Source organism: Cherax quadricarinatus, chromosome 66, assembly GCF_038502225.1.
Source record: "Cherax quadricarinatus isolate ZL_2023a chromosome 66, ASM3850222v1, whole genome shotgun sequence".
Lineage (NCBI taxonomy): Eukaryota > Metazoa > Arthropoda > Malacostraca > Decapoda > Parastacidae > Cherax > Cherax quadricarinatus.
Genome location: NC_091357.1, coordinates 21,062,818 through 21,085,963, shown reverse-complemented (window position 1 = coordinate 21,085,963; position 23,146 = coordinate 21,062,818). Strand labels below are relative to the sequence as shown.

Below are 23,146 nucleotides of genomic sequence, written 5' to 3'. Positions count from 1 at the left end.
CTGGCAGGAAGATAGACAGGCAGGAAGATAGACAGTCAGTAAGATAGATAGGCAGGACAATAGACAGGCATGAACATTGACAGACAGGAAGATAGACAGGCAGGAAGATATATAGGCAGGACGATAGACAGGCAGGAAGATACATAGGAGGACGATAGACAGGCAGGAACATTGGCAGGCAGGAAGACTGGCAGGAAGATAGACAGGCAGGAAGATAGACAGTCAGTAAGATAGATAGGCAGGACAATAGACAGGCAGGAACATTGACAGGCAGGAAGACTGGCAGGAAGATAGACAGGCAGGAAGATAGACAGTCAGTAAGATAGATAGGCAGGACAATAGACATTCATGAACATTGACAGACAGGAAGATAGACAGGCAGGAAGATATATAGGCAGGACGATAGACAGGCAGGAACATTGACAGGCAGGAAGACTGGCAGGAAGACAGACATTTGAGTGTGTACCTGCGTTGAGGTATATAATTTAAAGATTTACATTCAGCTGACAGAGAGAGAGTGAGAGACTGTCTTAACCTTGAGACAGGTAGACAGGTGTGGCATAACATTACTATTATCAGTAACAATTTGCAGGTGTGCTCTCCTTCATCTTCCTTCACCTACCTTCATCTTCCTTCATCTTCCTTGTCTGTAAGGAGCCTCCCTCTTCTTGTATTCTCCTTCTTTATATGTAACTAATGTAACAAATTCTGTTACTGATACACACTAAGAAATATACACATCTGAGTGTATACACACACATACACATACCATAGGCAACTCACAGCCTTACCAACACACACTAGAAAGGCAGGACAAGTATCAGGGATATAAATAAGTTCCTTTGAGAGGATGAACTCAGCAGCTAGGCAGAAAAAAAAACTTGCTCAACACTTGCACCATTACAAAAAAAGGTAAATCTAAACGCGAGCGACGCTCCCTCCATGGGCGGAGACGAAGAATCACAGACCCTTACAGAATTATTTTTTGCTGCGAAATGCTAATGCTTTTAATGACGCGTTTCACCCCTGGGGACCGGACACCTTTGCCTTCCCTGTGGGTTTGGCGCTTCCCCATGATGATAATGATAATAAACAGTGATAAGCAATACCATTTAGCGATGAAATATAGATTTCGTGGGTCAGTGACGATGAATCAGCAGTGCAAACAACAGCTGATGAATTGAAAAAAGGAAACAGCTGATGAGTGGCATACAAGAAACAGCTGACAAGCAAGAACAACCACCTGACAAGCAAGAACCACCACCTGACAAGCAAGAACCACCACCTGACAAGCAAGAACCACCACCTGACAAGCAAGAACCACCACCTGACAAGCAACAACCACCACCTGACAAGCAAGAACCACCACCTGACAAGCAAGAACAACCACCTGACAAGCAAGAACCACCACCTGACAAGCAAGAACCACCACCTGACAAGCAAGAACCACCACCTGACAAGCAAGAACAACCACCTGACAAGCAAGAACCACCACCTGACAAGCAAGAACCACCACCTGACAAGCAAGAACCACCACCTGACAAGCAAGAACCACCACCTGACAAGCAACAACCGCCACCTGACAAGCAAGAACCACCACCTGACAAGCAAGAACCACCACCTGACAAGCAAGAACCACCACCTGACAAGCAAGAACCACCACCTGACAAGCAAGAACCACCACCTGACAATCAAGAACAACCACCTGACAAGCAAGAACCACCACCTGACAAGCAAGAACCACCACCTGACAAGCAAGAACCACCACCTGACAAGCAAGAACCACCACCTGACAAGCAAGAACCACCACCTGACAAGCAAGAACCACCACCTGACAAGCAAGAACCACCACCTGACAAGCAACAACCACCACCTGACAAGCAAGAACCACCACCTGACAAGCAAGAACCACCACCTGACAAGCAACAACCACCACCTGACAAGCAACAACCACCACCTGACAAGCAACAACCACCACCTGACAAGCAAGAACCACCACCTGACAAGCAAGAACCACCACCTGACAAGCAAGAACCACCACCTGACAAGCAAGAACCACCACCTGACAAGCAAGAACCACCACCTGACAAGCAACAACCACCACCTGACAAGCAACAACCACCACCTGACAAGCAAGAACCACCACCTGACAAGCAAGAACCACCACCTGACAAGCAACAACCACCACCTGACAAGCAAGAACCACCACCTGACAAGCAAGAACCACCACCTGACAAGCAAGAACCACCACCTGACAAGCAAGAACCACCACCTGACAAGCAAGAACCACCACCTGACAAGCAAGAACCACCACCTGACAAGCAAGAACCACCACCTGACAAGCAACAACCACCACCTGACAAGCAACAACCACCACCTGACAAGCAAGAACCACCACCTGACAAGCAACAACCACCACCTGACAAGCAAGAACCACCACCTGACAAGCAAGAACCACCACCTGACAAGCAAGAACCGCCACCTGACAAGCAAGAACCGCCACCTGACAAGCAAGAACCACCACCTGACAAGCAACAACAACCACCTGACAAGCAAGAACCACCACCTGACAAGCAACAACAACCACCTGACAACCACCACCTGACAAGCAACAACCACCTGACAAGCAACAACTACCACCTGACAAGCAACAACAACCACCTGACAAGCAACAACCACCACCTGACAAGCAACAACCACCACCTGACAAGCAACAACCACCTGACAAGCAACAACTACCACCTGACAAGCAACAACCACCTGACAAGCAACAACCACCACCTGACAAGCAACAACCACCTGACAAGCAACAACTACCACCTGACAAGCAACAACAACCACCTGACAAGCAACAACCACCACCTGACAAGCAACAACCACCACCTGACAAGCAACAACCATCACCTGGCAAGCAACAGCAACCACCTGACAAGCAACAACCACCACCTGGCAAGCAACAACCACTTACAAGGAACAACAACCACCTGACAAGCAACAACCACCACCTGGCAAGCAACAACCACTTACAAGGAACAACAACCACCTGACAAGCAACAACCACCACCTGACAAGCAACAACAACCACCTGGCAAGCAACACCCACCACCTGACAAGCAACAATCACCACCTGACAAGCAACAACCACCACCTGACAAGCAACAACCACCACCTGGCAAGCAACAACCACTTACAAGGAACAACAACCACCTGACAAGCAACAACAACCACCTGACAAGCAACAACCACCACCTGGCAAGCAACAACCACTTACAAGGAACAACCACCACCTGACAAGCAACAACAACCACCTGGCAAGCAACACCCACCACCTGACAAGCAACAACCACCACCTGACAAGCAACAACCACCACCTGGCAAGCAACAACCACTTACAAGAAACAACAACCACCTGACAAGCAACAACCACCACCTGACAAGCAACAACAACCACCTGACAAGCAACAACAACCACCTGACAAGCAACAACAACCACCTGACAAGCAACAACAACCACCTGACAAGCAACAATCACCACCTGACAAGCAACAATCACCAGCTGACAAGCAACAATCACCACCTGACAAACAACAACCACCACCTGACAAGCAACAACCACCACCTGGCAAGCAACAACCACCACCTGGCAAGCAACAACCACCACCTGACAAGCAACAATCACCACCTGACAAGCAACAACCACCACCTGACAAGCAACAATCACCACCTGACAAGCAACAACCACCACCTGACAAGCAACAACCACCACCTGACAAGCAACAACCACCACCTGGCAAGCAACAACCACTTACAAGGAACAACAACCACCTGACAAGCAACAACCACCACCTGACAAGCAACAACCACCTGACAAGCAACAACAACCACCTGACAAGCAACAACAACCACCTGACAAGCAACAACCACCACCTGGCAAGCAACAACCACTTACAAGGAACAACCACCACCTGACAAGCAACAACCACCACCTGACAAGCAACAACCACCACCTGACAAGCAACAACAACCACCTGACAAGCAACAACAACCACCTGACAAGCAACAATCACCACCTGACAAGCAACAACAACCACCTGACAAGCAACAACCACTACCTGACAAGCAACAACAACCACCTGACAAGCAGCAACAACCATCTTACAAGCAACAACCACCACCTCACAAGCAACAACCACCACCTCACAAGCAACAACCACCACCTGACAAGCAAAAACCACCACCTGACAAGCAACAACCACCACCTGACAAGCAACAATCACCACCTGACAAGCAACAACCACCACCTGACAAGCAACAATCACCACCTGACAAGCAACAACAACCACCTGACAAGCAACAACCACCACCTGACAAGCAACAACCACCACCTGACAAGCAACAACCACCACCTGACAAGCAACAACCACCACCTGACAAGCAACAATCGCCACCTGACAAGCAACAATCACCACCTGACAAGCAACAACCACCACCTGACAAGCAACAACCACCACCTGACAAGCAACAATCGCCACCTGACAAGCAACAATCACCACCTGACAAGCAACAACCACCACCTGACAAGCAACAACCACCACCTGACAAGCAACAATCGCCACCTGACAAGCAACAATCACCACCTGACAAGCAACAACAACCACCTGACAAGCAACAACAACCACCTGACAAGCAGCAACAACCATCTTACAAGCAACAACCACCACCTGACCACCTGACAAGCAACAACCACCACCTGACAAGCAACAACCACCACCTGACAAGCAACAACCACCACCTGACAAGCAACAACCACCACCTGACAAGCAACAACCACCACCTGACAAGCAACAACCACCACCTGACAAGCAACAACCACCACCTGACAAGCAACAACCACCACCTGACAAGCAACAACCACCACCTGACAAGCAACAACCACCACCTGACAAGCAACAATCACCACCTGACAAGCAACAACCACCACCTGACAAGCAACAATCACCTGACAGGCAACAACAACATGACAAGCAACACCAACCACCTGACAAGCAACAACCACCTGACAAGCAACAACCACCTGACAAGCAACAACCACCTGACAAGCAACAACAACCTGACAAGCAACAACCACCTGACAAGCAACAACCACCTGACAAGCAACAACCACCTGACAAGCAACAACCACCTGACAAGCAACAACCACCTGACAAGCAACAACCACCTGACAAGACAAGCAACAACCACCTGACCAACAACCACCTGACAAGCAACAACTACCTGACAAGCAACAACAACCTGACAAGCAACAACCACCTGACAAGCAACAACCACCTGACAAGCAACAACCACCTGACAAGCAACAACCACCTGACAAGCAACAACCACCTGACAAGCAACAACCACCTGACAAGCAACAACCACCTGACAAGCAACAACCACCTGACAAGCAACAACCACCACCTGACAAGCAACAATCACCACTTGACAAGCAACAACCACCACCTGACAAGCAACAACCACCTGACAGGCAACAACAACATGACAAGCAACACCAACCACCTGACAAGCAACAATCACCACCTGACAAGCAACAATCACCACCTGACAAGCAACAACCACCACCTGACAAGCAACAATCACCACTTGACAAGCAACAACCACCACCTGACAAGCAACAACAACCACCTGACAAGCAACAATCACCACCTGACAAGCAACAATCACCACTTGACAAGCAACAATCACCACCTGACAAGCAACAACCACCACCTGTCAAGCAACAACCACCTGTCAAGCAACAACCACCTGTCAAGCAACACTGAGATGTATCTAAGAGAGAAAATATTTCTTAGAAATTGGTGTACATGTCCATGGTGTACATATAGATGTACATGTACGTGGTGTACATGTCCATGGTGTACATATAGATGTACATGTACGTGGTGTACATGTCCATGGTGTACATATAGATGTACATGTACGTGGTGTACATGTCCATGGTGTACATATAGATGTACATGTACGTGGTGTACATGTCCATGGTGTACATATAGATGTACATGTACGTGGTGTACATGTCCATGGTGTACATATAGATGTACATGTACGTGGTGTACATGTCCATGGTGTACATATAGATGTACATGTACGTGGTGTACATGTCCATGGTGTACATATAGATGTACATGTACGTGGTGTACATGTACATGGTGTACATATAGATGTACATGTACGTGGTGTACATGTCCATGGTGTACATATAGATGTACATGTACGTGGTGTACATGTCCATGGTGTACATATAGATGTACATGTACGTGGTGTACATGTACATGGTGTACATATAGATGTACATGTACGTGGTGTACATGTCCATGGTGTACATATAGATGTACATGTACGTGGTGTACATGTCCATGGTGTACATATAGATGTACATGTACGTGGTGTACATGTACATGGTGTACATATAGATGTACATGTACGTGGTGTACATATACGTGTACATATAGATGGTGTACATGTACAAGGTGTACATGTATATGGTGTACATGTACGTGGTGTACATGTACGTGGTGTACATGTACGTGGTGTACATGTACGTGGTGTTAATGTACTTTGTGTACAGAACACGTACAGCAAGTACACTGAAAGTGGCTCTGGTCAGTAGGAAAGTTGTGTGTTGCCGGGAAATTCCACTCCAGCTGGCAGTGTACTGAACCAGCTGTGACTGTGTGAGGTGTTGTACACCAGCTCCTGCGACCTGGTGGTGGTCCCACTCCAGCTGGCAGTGTACTGAACCAGCTGTGACTGTGTGAGGTGTTGTACACCAGCTCCTGCGACCTGGTGGTGGTCCCACTCCAGCTGGCAGTATACTGAACCAGCTGTGACTGTGTGAGGTGTTGTACACCAGCTCCTGCGACCTGGTGGTGGTCCCACTCCAGCTGGCAGTGTACTGAACCAGCTGTGACTGTGTGAGGTGTTGTACACCAGCTCCTGCGACCTGGTGGTGGTCCCACTCCAGCTGGCAGTGTACTGAACCAGCTGTGACTGTGTGAGGTGTTGTACACCAGCTCCTGCGACCTGGTGGTGGTCCCACTCCACCTGGCAGTGTGCTGAACCAGCTGTGACTGTGTGAGGTGTTGTACACCAGCTCCTGCGACCTGGTGGTGGTCCCACTCCAGCTGGCAGTATACTGAACCAGCTGTGACTGTGTGAGGTGTTGTACACCAGCTCCTGCGACCTGGTGGTGGTCCCACTCCAGCTGGCAGTGTGCTGAACCAGCTGTGACTGTGTGAGGTGTTGTACACCAGCTCCTGTGACCTGGTGGTGGTCCCACTCCAGCTGGCAGTGTACTGAACCAGCTGTGACTGTGTGAGGTGTTGTACACCAGCTCCTGTGACCTGGTGGTGGTCCCACTCCAGCTGGCAGTGTGCTGAACCAGCTGTGACCATGACCACAACAATTCACAACTAGCCCACAATACCATGACCACAACAATTCACAACTAACCCACAATACCATGACTACAACAATTCACAACCCACAATGCCATGACTACAACAATTCACAACCCACAATGCCATGACTACAACAATTCACAACTAATCCACAATACCATGACTACAACAATTCACAACCCACAATGCCATGACTACAACAATTCACAACCCACAATACCATGACTACAACAATTCACAAATAATCCACAATACCATGACTACAACAATTCACAACCCACAATGCCATGACTACAACAATTCACAACCCACAATACCATGACTACAACAATTCACAACTAACACACAATACCATGACTACAACAATTCACAACTAACCCACAATACCATGACTACAACAATTCACAACCCACAATACCATGACTACAACACTTCACAACTAACCCACAATACCATGACTACAACAATTCACAACTAACACACAATACCATGACTACAACAATTCACAACTAACCCACAATACCATGACTACAACAATTCACAACTAACCCACAATACCATGACTACAATAATTCACACCTAACCCACAATACCATGACTACAACAATTCATAACTAACCCACAATACCGTGACTACAACAATTCACAACTAACCCACAATACCATGAATACAACAATTCACAACTAACCCACAATACCATGACTACAACAATTCACAACTAACCCACAATACCATGACTACAACAATTCACAACTAACCCGCAATACCATGACTATAACAATTAACAACTAGCCCACAACACCATGACTACAACAATCCACAACTAGCCCACAATACCATGACTACAACAATTCACAACTAACCCACAATACCATGACTACAACAATTCACAACTAACCCACAATACCATGACTATAACAATTCACAACTAACCCACAATACCATGACTATAACAATTCACAACTATCCCACAATACCATGACTATAACAATTCACAACCCACAATACCATGACTACAACAATCCACAACTATCCCACAATACCATGACTACAACAATCCACAAGTAGCCCACAATACCATGACTACAACAATTCACAACTAACCCACAATACCATGACTACAACAATTCACAACTAACCCACAATACCATGACTACAACAATTCACAACTAACCCACAATACCATGACTATAACAATTCATAACTAACCCACAATACCATGACTATAACAATTCACAACTAACCCACAATACCATGACTACAACAATTCACAACTAACCCACAATACCATGACTATAACAATTCACAACAAACCCACAATACCATGACTATAACTATTCACAACTAACCCACAATACCATGACTACAACAATTCACAACTAACCCACAATACCATGACTACAACAATTCACAACTAACCCGCAATACCATGACTACAACAATCCACAACTAACCCACAATACCATGACTACAACAATTCACAACTATCCCACAATACCATGACTACAACAATCCACAACTAGCCCACAATACCGTGACTACAACAATTCACAACTAACCCACAATATGATGACTACAACAATTCACAACTAACCCACAATATCATGACTACAACAATTCACAGCTCACAATACCATGACTACAACAATTCACAACCCACAATACCATGACTACAATTCACAACTAACCCAGAATACCGTGACTACAACAATTCACAACCCACAATAACGTGGCTACAACAGTTCACAACTAACCCACAATACCATGACTATAACAATTCACAACTAACCCACAATACCGTGACTACAACAATTCACAACTAACCCACAATATCATGACTATAACAATTCACAACCCACAATACCGTGACTACAACAGTTCACAACTAACCCAAAATACCATGACTATAACAATTCACAACCCACAATACCGTGACTACAACAATTCACAACTAACCCACAATACCATGACTACAACAATTCACAACTAATCCACAATGCAATGACTACAACAATTCACAACTAACCCACAATATCATGACTACAACAATTCACAACTAAGCCACAATGCAATGACTACAACAATTCACAACTAACCCACAATACCGTGACTACAAGAATTCACAACTAACCCACAATACCGTGACTACAACAATTCACAACTAACCCACAATACCATGACTACAACAATCCACAACCCCCAATACCATGACTACAACAATTCACAACTAACCCACAATACCATGACTACAACAATCCACAACCCCCAATACCATGACTACGATAATTCACAACTAACCCACAATACCATGACTGCAACAATTCACAACTAAGCCACAATACCATGACTACAATAATTCACAACCCACAATACCGTGACTACAACAGTTCACAACTAACCCACAATACCATGACTACAGCAATTCACAACTAAGCCACGATACCATGACTACAACAATTCACAACCCACAATACCATGACTACAACAATTCACAACCCACAATACCATGTCTGCAATAATTCACAACTAACCCACAATACCATGACTACAACAATTCACAACTAACCCACAATACCATGACTAGAACAATTCACAACCCACAATACCATGACTACAACAATTCAAAACTAACCCACAATACCTTGACTACAATTCACAACTAACCAACAATACCATGACTACAACAATTCACAATCCACAATACCATGACTACAACAATTCACAACCCACAATACCATGACTGCCACAATTCACAACTAACCCACAATACCGTGACTACAACAATTCACAACCCACAATACCATGACTACAACAATTCACAACCCACAATACCGTGACTACAACAATTCACAACCCACAATACCATGACTACAACAATTCACAACCCATAATACCATGACTACAACAGTTCACAACTAACCCACAATACCGTGACTACAACAGTTCACAACTAACCCACAATACCGTGACTACAACAATTCACAATTAACCCACAATACCATGACTACAACAATTAACAACTAACCCACAATACCATGACTACAACAATTCACAACTAACCCACAATACCGTGACTACAACAATTCACAACTAACCCACAATACCATGACTACAACAATTCACAACTAACCCACAATACCATGACTACAACAATTCACAACTAACCCACAATACCATGACTACAACAATTCACAACTAACCCACAATACCATGACTACAACAATTCACAACTAACCCACAATACCATGACTACAACAATCCACAACTAGCCCACAATACCATGACTACAACAATCCACAACTAACCCACAATACCATGACTACAACAATCCACAACTAGCCCACAATACCATGACTACAACAATTCACAACTAACCCACAATACCATGACTACAACAATCCACAACTAACCCACAATACCATGACTACAACAATCCACAACTAACCCACAATACCATGACTACAACAATCCACAACTAGCCCACAATACCATGACTACAACAATCCACAACTAGCCCACAATACCATGACTACAACAACTCACAACTAACCCACAATACCATGACTACAACAATCCACAACTAGCCCACAATACCATGACTACAACAACTCACAACTAACCCACAATACCATGACTACAACAATCCACAACTAGCCCACAATACCATGACTACAACAATCCACAACTAGCCCACAATACCATGACTACAACAATCCACAACTAGCCCACAATACCATGACTACAACAACTCACAACTAACCCACAATACCATGACTACAACAATCCACAACTAACCCACAATACCGTGACTACAACAATCCACAACTAGCCCACAATACCGTGACTACAACAATCCACAACTAACCCACAATACCGTGACTACAACAATCCACAACTAGCCCACAATACCGTGACTACAACAATCCACAACTAGCCCACAATACCATGACTACAACAATCCACAACTAGCCCACAATACCATGACTACAACAATCCACAACTAGCCCACAATACCGTGACTACAACAATCCACAACTAACCCACAATACCATGACTACAACAATCCACAACTAGCCCACAATACCATGACTACAACAATCCACAACTAGCCCACAATACCATGACTACAACAATCCACAACTAACCCACAATACCATGACTACAACAATTCACAACTAACCCACAATACCATGACTACAACAATTCACAACTAACCCACAATACCATGACTACAACAATCCACAACTAGCCCACAATACCATGACTACAACAATCCACAACTAACCCACAATACCATGACTACAACAATTCACAACTAACCCACAATACCATGACTACAACAATTCACAACTAACCCACAATACCATGACTACAACAATTCACAACTAACCCACAATACCATGACTACAACAATCCACAACTAGCCCACAATACCATGACTACAACAATTCACAACTAGCCCACAATACCATGACTACAACAATCCACAACTAACTCACAATACCATGACTACAACAATCCACAACTAACCAACAATACCATGACTACAACAATTCACAACTAACCCACAATACCATGACTACAACAATCCACAACTAGCCCACAATACCGTGACTACAACAATCCACAACTAACCCACAATACCATGACTACAACAATCCACAACTAACCCACAATACCATGACTACAACAATTCACAACTAACCCACAATACCATGACTACAACAATCCACAACTAGCCCACAATACCATGACTACAACAATCCACAACTAACCCACAATACCATGACTACAACAATTCACAACTAACCCACAATACCATGACTACAACAATCCACAACTAGCCCACAATACCATGACTACAACAATCCACAACTAACCCACAATACCATGACTACAACAATCCACAACTAACCCACAATACCATGACTACAACAATTCACAACTAACCCACAATACCGTGACTACAACAATCCACAACTAGCCCACAATACCATGACTACAACAATTCACAACTAACCCACAATACCATGACTACAACAATTCACACCTAACCCACAATACCATGACTACAACAATTCACAACTAGCCCACAATACCATGACTACAACAATTCACAACTAACCCACAATACCATGACTACAACAATCCACAACTAACCCGCAATACCATGACTACAACAATTCACAACTAACCCACAATACCATGACTACAACAATTCACAACTAACCCACAATACCATGACTACAACAATTCACAACTAACCCACAATACCATGACTACAACAATTCACAACTAACCCACAATACCATGACTACAACAATCCACAACTAACCCACAATACCATGACTACAACAATCCACAACTAACCCACAATACCATGACTACAACAATCCACAACTAACCCACAATACCATGACTACAACAATCCACAACTAACCCACAATACCGTGACTACAACAATCCACAACTAGCCCACAATACCATGACTACAACAATCCACAACTAGCCCACAATACCATGACTACAACAATCCACAACTAACCCACAATACCATGACTACAACAATCCACAACTAACCCACAATACCATGACTACAACAATCCACAACTAACCCACAATACCATGACTACAACAATCCACAACTAGCCCACAATACCATGACTACAACAATTCACAACTAGCCCACAATACCATGACTACAACAATCCACAACTAGCCCACAATACCATTACTACAACAATCCACAACTAGCCCACGATACCATGACTACAACAATCCACAACTAGCCCACAATACCGTGACTACAACAATCCACAACTAGCCCACAATACCGTGACATGTGTAATGACAGGAGGAACAGCAACAACCTGCTCATACAGCTGGTGCACCCAGCTGGTAACAACATGACCTACTCATAAAGCTTGCGCACCAGCTGGTAACAGCATTACCTGCTCATACAGCTGATGAACCCAGCTGGTAACAACATAACCTACTTAAACAGCTGGTGCACCCAGCTGGTAACAACATAACCTACTCACACAGCTTGTGCGCCCAGCTGGTAACATTACCTGCTCATACAGCTGGTGCACCAAGCTAGTAACATTACCTGCTCATACAGCTGGTGCACCCAGCTGGTAACATTACCTGCTCATACAGCTGGTGCACCAAGCTAGTAACATTACCTGCTCATACAGCTGGTGCACCCAGCTGGTAACATTACCTGCTCATACAGCTGGTGCACCCAGCTGGTAACATTACCTGCTCATACAGCTGGTGCACCCAGCTATCCATCAGGAAGGCCTGGCTAGTACTGGAAGTGACTCCTGAAGCCGCACCTCCAGACGCCCCCGCCTCGGATACCATATGATCGTAGAGGTCTATGGGCGTATCGTCACCCACGCCCTCCATCCTGCCCGCCCACGCACGCCCACGCACGCCCACACCTCACCTAAGCACTCGTAAATTTAACACTGCCCATTTTGTATAATCTTTTCAGTTCCCACATCGTGACTGTTATATCTGGAAAGTTCAGGTGATGTGCTGGTAGTAGTTGTAGTTGTGGTAGTAGTAGTAGTGGTGGTAGTAACACCGGTATAAGCAGAAGCAGTAGTGCGTCTGCGCGTGAGGAGCATTTAGTGCGTACTGGGAGGTGGAGGGCGTGTGGTTGTGCGCGCGTGCGTGCGTGCGTGCGTGTGTGCGTGTGTGTTTGGGAGGGCAGGTGGGTTAGAGTTGGGGAGGGTCGAGAAGGTAGGTATGGGGAGGTGGGGTGCAGGGGGGTGTGGCTGGAGGGGGAGCAAGGAATGAATGAGTGTGTGTGTGTGTGTGTGTGTGTGTGTGTGTGTGTGTGTGTGTGTGTGTGTGTGTGTGTGTGTGTGTGTGTGTGTGTGTGTGTGTGTGTTGTGTGTGTGTGTATGTGTGTGTATGTGTGTGTTGTGTGTGTGTGTGTTGTGTGTGTGTGTGTGTGTGTGTGTTGTGTGTGTGTGTGTGTGTGTGTGTGTGTGTGTGTTGTGTGTGTGTGTGTGTGTGTGTGTGTGTGTGTGTGTGAGTAATGTGTGTGTGTGAGTAATGTGCGTGTGTGTGTGTGTGTTGTGTGTGTGTGTATGAGTGTTGTGCGTGTGTGTGTGTGTATGTGTGTGTGTGTGTGTGTGTGTGTGTGTGTTGTGTGGGAGTGTGTGTGTGAGTGCTGTGTGTGTGTTGTGTGTGTGTTGTGTGTATCTTGTGTGTGTCGTGTGTGTGTGTGTGTGTGTGTGTGTGTTGTGTGTGTGTGTGTGTGTGTGTGTGTGTGTGTGTGTGTGATGTGTGTGTGTGTGTGTGTGTGTGTGTGTGTGTGTGTGTGTGTGTGTGTGTACACTTACCTAGTGAGCTAGACAGTGGGTGGGTCAGTGGGCGGAGTGTGGGACTGGACCCACCAGCCGGCTTGTGTAGAGTAACACACACACACACACACACACACACACACACACACACACACACACACACACACACACACACACACACACACACACACACACACACACACACTGACCCTCTTAATTTTAAACTATAGACATGTCACTCCAAAAGGTAAGTGGTTATGGCATTAGTGCCAACACTTGGCATAGGAGTGCCAGTGTCACGGACCCTTCCCTGTATTGTGGCACTGCAAGCCACAGTGACCACCATCCTTACTTTGGCTATAAACCACTGTAAAATGCCAGTAACTTATGATAAACCACGTTAAAACACAAGTAGCTGATGATGAACCATGTTAAATCTCCAGGAACTTATGATAAACCACGTTAAAACACCAGTTATTTATGATAAACCACGTTAAAACACAAGTAGCTGATGATGAACCATGTTAAATCTCCAGCAACTTATGATAAACCACGTTAAAACACCATTTACTTATGATAAACCACGTTAAAACACAAGTAGCTGATGATGAATCATGTTAAATCCCCAGCAACTTATGATAAACCACGTTAAAACACCATTTACTTATGATAAACCACGTTAAAACACAAGTAGCTGATGATGAACCATGTTAAATCCCCAGCAACTTATGATAAACCACGTTAAAACACCCGTTACTTATGATAAACCACTTTAAAACACAAAAAAAGTTAAACCAAATTAAAACACCAATAACTCACATTAAAATACCAGTAACTATGGTTGAGAAAGTTATATCAAGCAGATCGTTGACACTTTCTGCCAGCATCATACTGGGATGCATCATACTGGGATGCATCATACTGGGATGCATCATACTGGGATGCATCATACTGGGATGCATCATACTGGGATGCATCATACTGGGATGCATCATACTGGGATGCATCATACTGGGATGCATCATACTGGGATGCATCATACTGGGATGCATCATACTGGGATGCATCATACTGGGATGCATCATACTGGGATGCATCATACTGGGATGCATCATACTGGGATGCATCATACTGGGATGCATCATACTGGGATGCATCATACTGGGATGCATCATACTGGGATGCATCATACTGGGATGCATCATACTGGGATGCATCATACTGGGATGCATCATACTGGGATGCATCATACTGGGATGCATCATACTGGGATGCATCATACTGGGATGCATCATACTGGGATGCATCATACTGGGATGCATCATACTGGGATGCATCATACTGGGATGCATCATACTGGGATGCATCATACTGGGATGCATCATACTGGGATGCATCATACTGGGATGCATCATACTGGAATGCATCATACTGGGATGCATCATACTGGGATGCATCATACTGGGATGCATCATACTGGGATGCATCATACTGGGATGCATCATACTGGGATGCATCATACTGGGATGCATCATACTGGGATGCATCATACTGGGATGCATCATACTGGGATGCATCATACTGGGATGCATCATACTGGGATGCATCATACTGGGATGCATCATACTGGGATGCATCATACTGGGATGCATCATACTGGGATGCATCATACTGGGATGCATCATACTGGGATGCATCATACTGGGATGCATCATACTGGGATGCATCATACTGGGATGCATCATACTGGGATGCATCATACTGGGATGCATCATACTGGGATGCATCATGCTGGGATGCATCATACTGGGATGCATCATACTAGGATGCATCATACTGGGATGCATCATACTGGGATGCATCATACTGGGATGCATCATACTGGGATGCATCATACTGGGATGCATCATACTGGGATGCATCATACTGGGATGCATCATACTGGGATGCATCATACTGGGATGCATCATACTGGGATGCATCATACTGGGATGCATCATACTGGGATGCATCATACTGGGATGCATCATACTGGGATGCTGGGATGCATCATACTGGGATGCATCATACTGGGATGCATCATATCTGGGATGCATCATACTGGGATGCATCATACTGGGATGCATCATGCTGGGATGCATCATACTGGGATGCATGGGATGCATCATACTGGGATGCATCATACTGGGATGCATCATACTGGGATGCATCATACTGGGATGCATCATACTGGGATGCATCATACTGGGATGCATCATACTGGGATGCATCATACTGGGATGCATCATACTGGGATGCATCATACTGGGATGCATCATACTGGGATGCATCATACTGGGATGCATCATACTGGGATGCATCATACTGGGATGCATCATACTGGGATGCATCATACTGGAATGCATCATACTGGGATGCATCATACTGGGATGCATCATACTGGGATGCATCATACTGGGATGCATCATACTGGGATGCATCATACTGGGATGCATCATACTGGGATGCATCATACTGGGATGCATCATACTGGGATGCATCATACTGGGATGCATCATACTGGGATGCATCATACTGGGATGCATCATACTGGGATGCATCATACTGGGATGCATCATACTGGGATGAATCATACTGGGATGCATCATACTGGGATGCATCATACTGGGATGCATCATACTGGGCATCATACTGGGATGCATCATACTGGGATGCATCATACTGGGATGCATCATACTGGGATGCATCATACTGGATGCATCATACTGGTATGCATCATACTGGGATGCATCATCCTGGGATGCATCATACTGGGATGCATCATGCTGGGATGCATCATACTGGGATGCATCATACTGGGATGCATCATACTGGGATGCATCATGCTGGGATGCATCATACTGGGATGCATCATACTGGGATGCATCATACTGGGATGCATCATACTGGGATGCATCATACTGGGATGCATCATACTGGGATGCATCATACTGGGATGCATCATACTGGGATGCATCATACTGGGATGCATCATACTGGGATGCATCATACTGGGATGCATCATACTGGGATGCATCATACTGGGATGCATCATACTGGGATGCATCATACTGGGATGCATCATACTGGGATGCATCATACTGGGATGCATCATACTGGGATGCATCATACTGGGATGCATCATACTGGGATGCATCATACTGGGATGCATCATACTGGGATGCATCATACTGGGATGCATCATACTGGGATGCATCATACTGGGATGCATCATACTGGGATGCATCATACTGGGATGCATCATACTGGGATGCATCATACTGGGATGCATCATGCTGGGATGCATCATACTGGGATGCATCATACTGGGATGCATCATACTGGGATGCATCATACTGGGATGCATGCATCATACTGGGATCCATCATACTGGGATGCATCATACTGGGATGCATCATACTGGGATGCATCATACTGGGATGCATCATACTGGGATGCATCATACTGGGATGCATCATACTGGGATGCATCATACTGGGATGCATCATACTGGGATGCATCATACTGGGATGCATCATACTGGGATGCATCATACTGGGATGCATCATACTGGGATGCATCATACTGGGATGCATCATACTGGGATGCATCATACTGGGATGCATCATACTGGGATGCATCATACTGGGATGCATCATACTGGGATGCATCATACTGGGATGCATCATACTGGGATGCATCATACTGGGATGCATCATACTGGGATGCATCATACTGGGATGCATCATACTGGGATGCATCATACTGGGATGCATCATACTGGGATGCATCATACTGGGATGCATCATACTGGGATGCATCATACTGGGATGCATCATACTGGGATGCATCATACTGGCATACTGGGATGCATCATGGGAATGCATCATACTGGGATGCATCATACTGGGATGCATCATACTGGGATGCATCATACTGGGATGCATCATACTGGGATGCATCATACTGGGATGCATCATACTGGAATGCATCATACTAGAATGCATCATACTGGGATGCATCATACTGGGATGCATCATACTGGGATGCATCATACTGGAATGCATCATACTGGGATGCATCATACTGGGATGCATCATACTGGGATGCATCATACTGGGATGCATCATACTGGAATGCATCATACTTGGATGCATCATACTGGGATGCATCATACTGGGATGCATCATACTGGGATGCATCATACTTGGATGCATCATACTTGGATGCATCATACTGGGATGCATCATACTGGGATGCATCATACTGGGATGCATCATACTGGGATGCATCATACTGGGATGCATCATACTGGAACGGGTGTTAAGGTCGTATGCGAGGTGATATCTCAGCTTTATAAGCCTTCTGCTCTAGGCCTTTCGTGTTGAAATCAACACATCATCAGGAGCTTGCAGTGTTGCAGAAATGAGTAGAAAGTCCAGGTAGATCCGTGCAGGGGAAGGACTTCAACTAAGTGCACATATCTCACACAGAGAGATGTGTGTATCTCAGTGTTTTTACACTGATTGTGTACTTTCAGTGCTTAGTTTAGGTGGTGTAGTAGATAGGCTTTATACCCAGTGCAACAACCCAGTGCAACAACCCAGTGCAACAACCCAGTGTTGTTAGTCTTCCCGTCTAGGATCATTTTCTTGCTTGACTGCTTGCTTCACTGCACACCTCTCTACTTGACTGACTGAGAGCCTGGGGCTCTAGAGCGGCTGAGGGCTGGGCTCTAGAGCTGCTGGGAGTTGGGCTCTAGACCTAAGTGGCTTGGCTAGCTTGTTAACCCAAGTGAAAGAGTCTTCACCTGGCTTGTTTGATGGAGGTGGGATTGTGTTGCTGGTAGATCAACAGGACCACTGTACTGGGACAGATAGCACCTAGACTACAAGAGGACCACTGTACTGGGACAGATAGCACCTAGACTACAACAGGACCACTGTACTGGGACAGATAGCACCTAGACTACAACAGGACCACTGTACTGGGACAGATAGCACCTAGACTACAAGAGGACCACTGTACTGGGACAGATAGCACCTAGACTACAACAGGACCACTGTACTGGGACAGATAGCACCTAGACTACAAGAGGACCACTCTACTGGGACAGATAGCACCTAGACTACAACAGGACCACTGTACTGGGACAGATAGCACCTAGACTACAACAGGACCACTGTACTGGGACAGATAGCACCTAGACTACAACAGGACCACTGTACTGGGACAGATAGCACCTAGACTACAACAGGACCACTGTACTGGGACAGATAGCACCTAGACTACAACAGGACCACTGTACTGGGACAGATAGCACCTAGACTACAACAGGACCACTGTACTGGGTCAGATAGCACCTAGACTACAACAGGACCACTGTACTGGGACAGATAGCACCTAGACTACAACAGGACCACTGTACTGGGACAGATAGCACCTAGACTACAACAGGACCACTGTACTGGGTCAGATAGCACCTAGACTACAACAGGACCACTGTACTGGGACAGATAGCACCTAGACTACAACAGGACCACTGTACTGGGTCAGATAGCACCTAGACTACAACAGGACCACTGTACTGGGACAGATAGCACCTAGACTACAACAGGACCACTGTACTGGGTCAGATAGCACCTAGACTACAACAGGACCACTGTACTGGGACAGATAGCACCTAGACTACAACAGGACCACTGTACTGGGTCAGATAGCACCTAGACTACAACAGGACCACTGTACTGGGACAGATAGCACCTAGACTACAACAGGACCACTGTACTGGGTCAGATAGCACCTAGACTACAACAGGACCACTGTACTGGGTCAGATAGCACCTAGACTACAACAGGACCACTGTACTGGGACAGATAGCACCTAGACTACAACAGGACCACTGTACTGGGACAGATAGCACCTAGACTACAACAGGACCACTGTACTGGGACAAATAGCACCTAGACTACAACAGGACCACTGTACTGGGACAAATAGCACCTAGACTACAACAGGACCACTGTACTGGGACAGATAGCACCTAGACTACAACAGGACCACTGTACTGGGACAGATAGCACCTAGACTACAACAGGACCACTGTACTGGGACAGATAGCATCTAGACTACAACAGGACCACTGTACTGGGACAGATAGCACCTAGACTACAACAGGACCACTGTACTGGGACAGATAGCACCTAGACTACAACAGGATCACTGTACTGGGACAGATAGCACCTAGACTACAACAGGACCACTGTACTGGGACAGATAGCACCTAGACTACAACAGGACCACTGTACTGGGACAGATAGCACCTAGACTACAACAGGACCACTGTACTGGGACAGATAGCACCTAGACTACAACAGGACCACTGTACTGGGATAGATAGCACCTAGACTACAACAGGACCACTGTACTGGGACAGATAGCACCTAGACTACAACAGGACCACTGTACTGGGACAAATAGCACCTAGACTACAACAGGACCACTGTACTGGGACAGATAGCACCTAGACTACAACAGGACCACTGTACTGGGTCAGATAGCACCTAGACTACAACAGGACCACTGTACTGGGACAGATAGCACCTAGACTACAACAGGACCACTGTACTGGGTCAGATAGCACCTAGACTACAACAGGACCACTGTACTGGGACAGATAGCACCTAGACTACAACAGGACCACTGTACTGGGACAGATAGCACCTAGACTACAACAGGACCAGTGTACTGGGTCAGATAGCACCTAGACTACAACAGGACCACTGTACTGGGATAGATAGCACCTAGACTACAACAGGACCACTGTACTGGGATAGATAGCACCTAGACTACAACAGGACCACTGTACTGGGATAGACAGCACCTAGACTACAACAGGACCACTGTACTGGGACAGATAGCACCTAGACTACAACAGGACCACTGTACTGGGTCAGATAGCACCTAGACTACAACAGGACCACTGTACTGGGACAAATAGCACCTAGACTACAACAGGACCACTGTACTGGGACAAATAGCACCTAGACTACAACAGGACCACTGTACTGGGATAGACAGCACCTAGACTACAACAGGACCACTGTACTGGGACAGATAGCACCTAGACTACAACAGGACCACTGTACTGGGACAGATAGCACCTAGACTACAACAGGACCACTGTACTGGGACAGATAGCACCTAGACTACAACAGGACCACTGTACTGGGACAGATAGCACCTAGACTACAACAGGACCACTGTACTGGGACAGATAGCACCTAGACTACAACAGGACCACTGTACTGGGACAGATAGCACCTAGACTACAACAGGACCACTGTACTGGGTCAGATAGCACCTAGACTACAACAGGACCACTGTACTGGGACAGATAGCACCTAGACTACAATAGGATCACTGAACCTCGATAGACAGGACCTACAGATTAAACTAGAACTACTGGACTAAAACAGGACGACTGGACCTCGATAGATAGAACCTAGAAGTTAAAACAAGAAGACTAGACCGGCCCTGAAGACCACAGCAGGACCACACTGGGACCAAGACGGGCGTGGGTGGGTCCTGCAGAAAGACCAGACAGGAGGACTAATTCCTGGACCTGCAGAAGGACTTCAGGAATCCAAGGACCTCTGGTAGATAGGAGGAGGTTGTTGTCCCCACAGGTATGATGCTCAGTGGGCCGTGGGTGGTGGGTGGTGGCTGGTGGGTGAGGGTTGTAGGTGGTGGTGGGTTGTAGGTGGGATTCGCTGGTGTTCTCTGGTGGGTGGGTGGGTAGTAGTTATCAGTTGTCAAAGGCACTTGTCGATAGACACTCGGCCCTTTTTTTTTTTTTTTTTTTTCCGTGCGGTGAATGTTCGTGTGTGTGCGTGTTTGGTTGTGTACTCAGCTATTTGTGGTTGCAGGGGTCGAGTCACAGCTCCTGGCCCCTCCTCTTCGCTTGTCACTACTAGGTCCATTCTCTTCATGCTCCATGGGCTTTATCATGCCTCTTCTTAAAGCTATGTATGAGTCCTGCCTCCACTACATCACTCACCAGATTGTTCCACTTCTTGACAACTCTGTGACTGAAGAAATACTTCCTAACATCAGTGTGATTCATCTGTGTCTTCAACTTCCAATTGTGACCCCTTGTTGCTGTGTCCCCTTGTTGCTGTGTCCCCTTGTTGCTGTGCCCCCTTGTTACTGTGTCCCCTTGTTGCTGTGCCCCCTTGTTGCTGTGTCCCCTTGTTGCTGTGTCCCCTTGTTGCTGTGTCCCCTTGTTGCTGTGTCCCCTTGTTGCTGTGTCCCCTTGTTGCTGTGTCCCC

The 23,146-nt window shown here is 46.1% G+C and overlaps 1 protein-coding gene across 4 annotated transcripts in view; it reads right to left on the bottom strand.

Moving 5' to 3' along the window:
• Positions 1–23,146, bottom strand: part of LOC128704003 (steroid hormone receptor ERR1) — a 390,890-nt gene that overhangs the window by 151,157 nt on the left and 216,587 nt on the right. Inside the window, exon 1 of one of the 4 annotated variants that reach the window (XM_070099215.1) lies at positions 13,720–14,106. The exons of the other annotated variants lie outside the window; for them this stretch is intronic. Coding sequence (XP_069955316.1) covers positions 13,720–13,869 — 150 coding nt within the window. The 5' untranslated portion in view covers positions 13,870–14,106. Of the gene's footprint in view, positions 1–13,719; positions 14,107–23,146 lie in introns of those variants that run through there. 4 annotated transcript variants of the gene reach the window in all.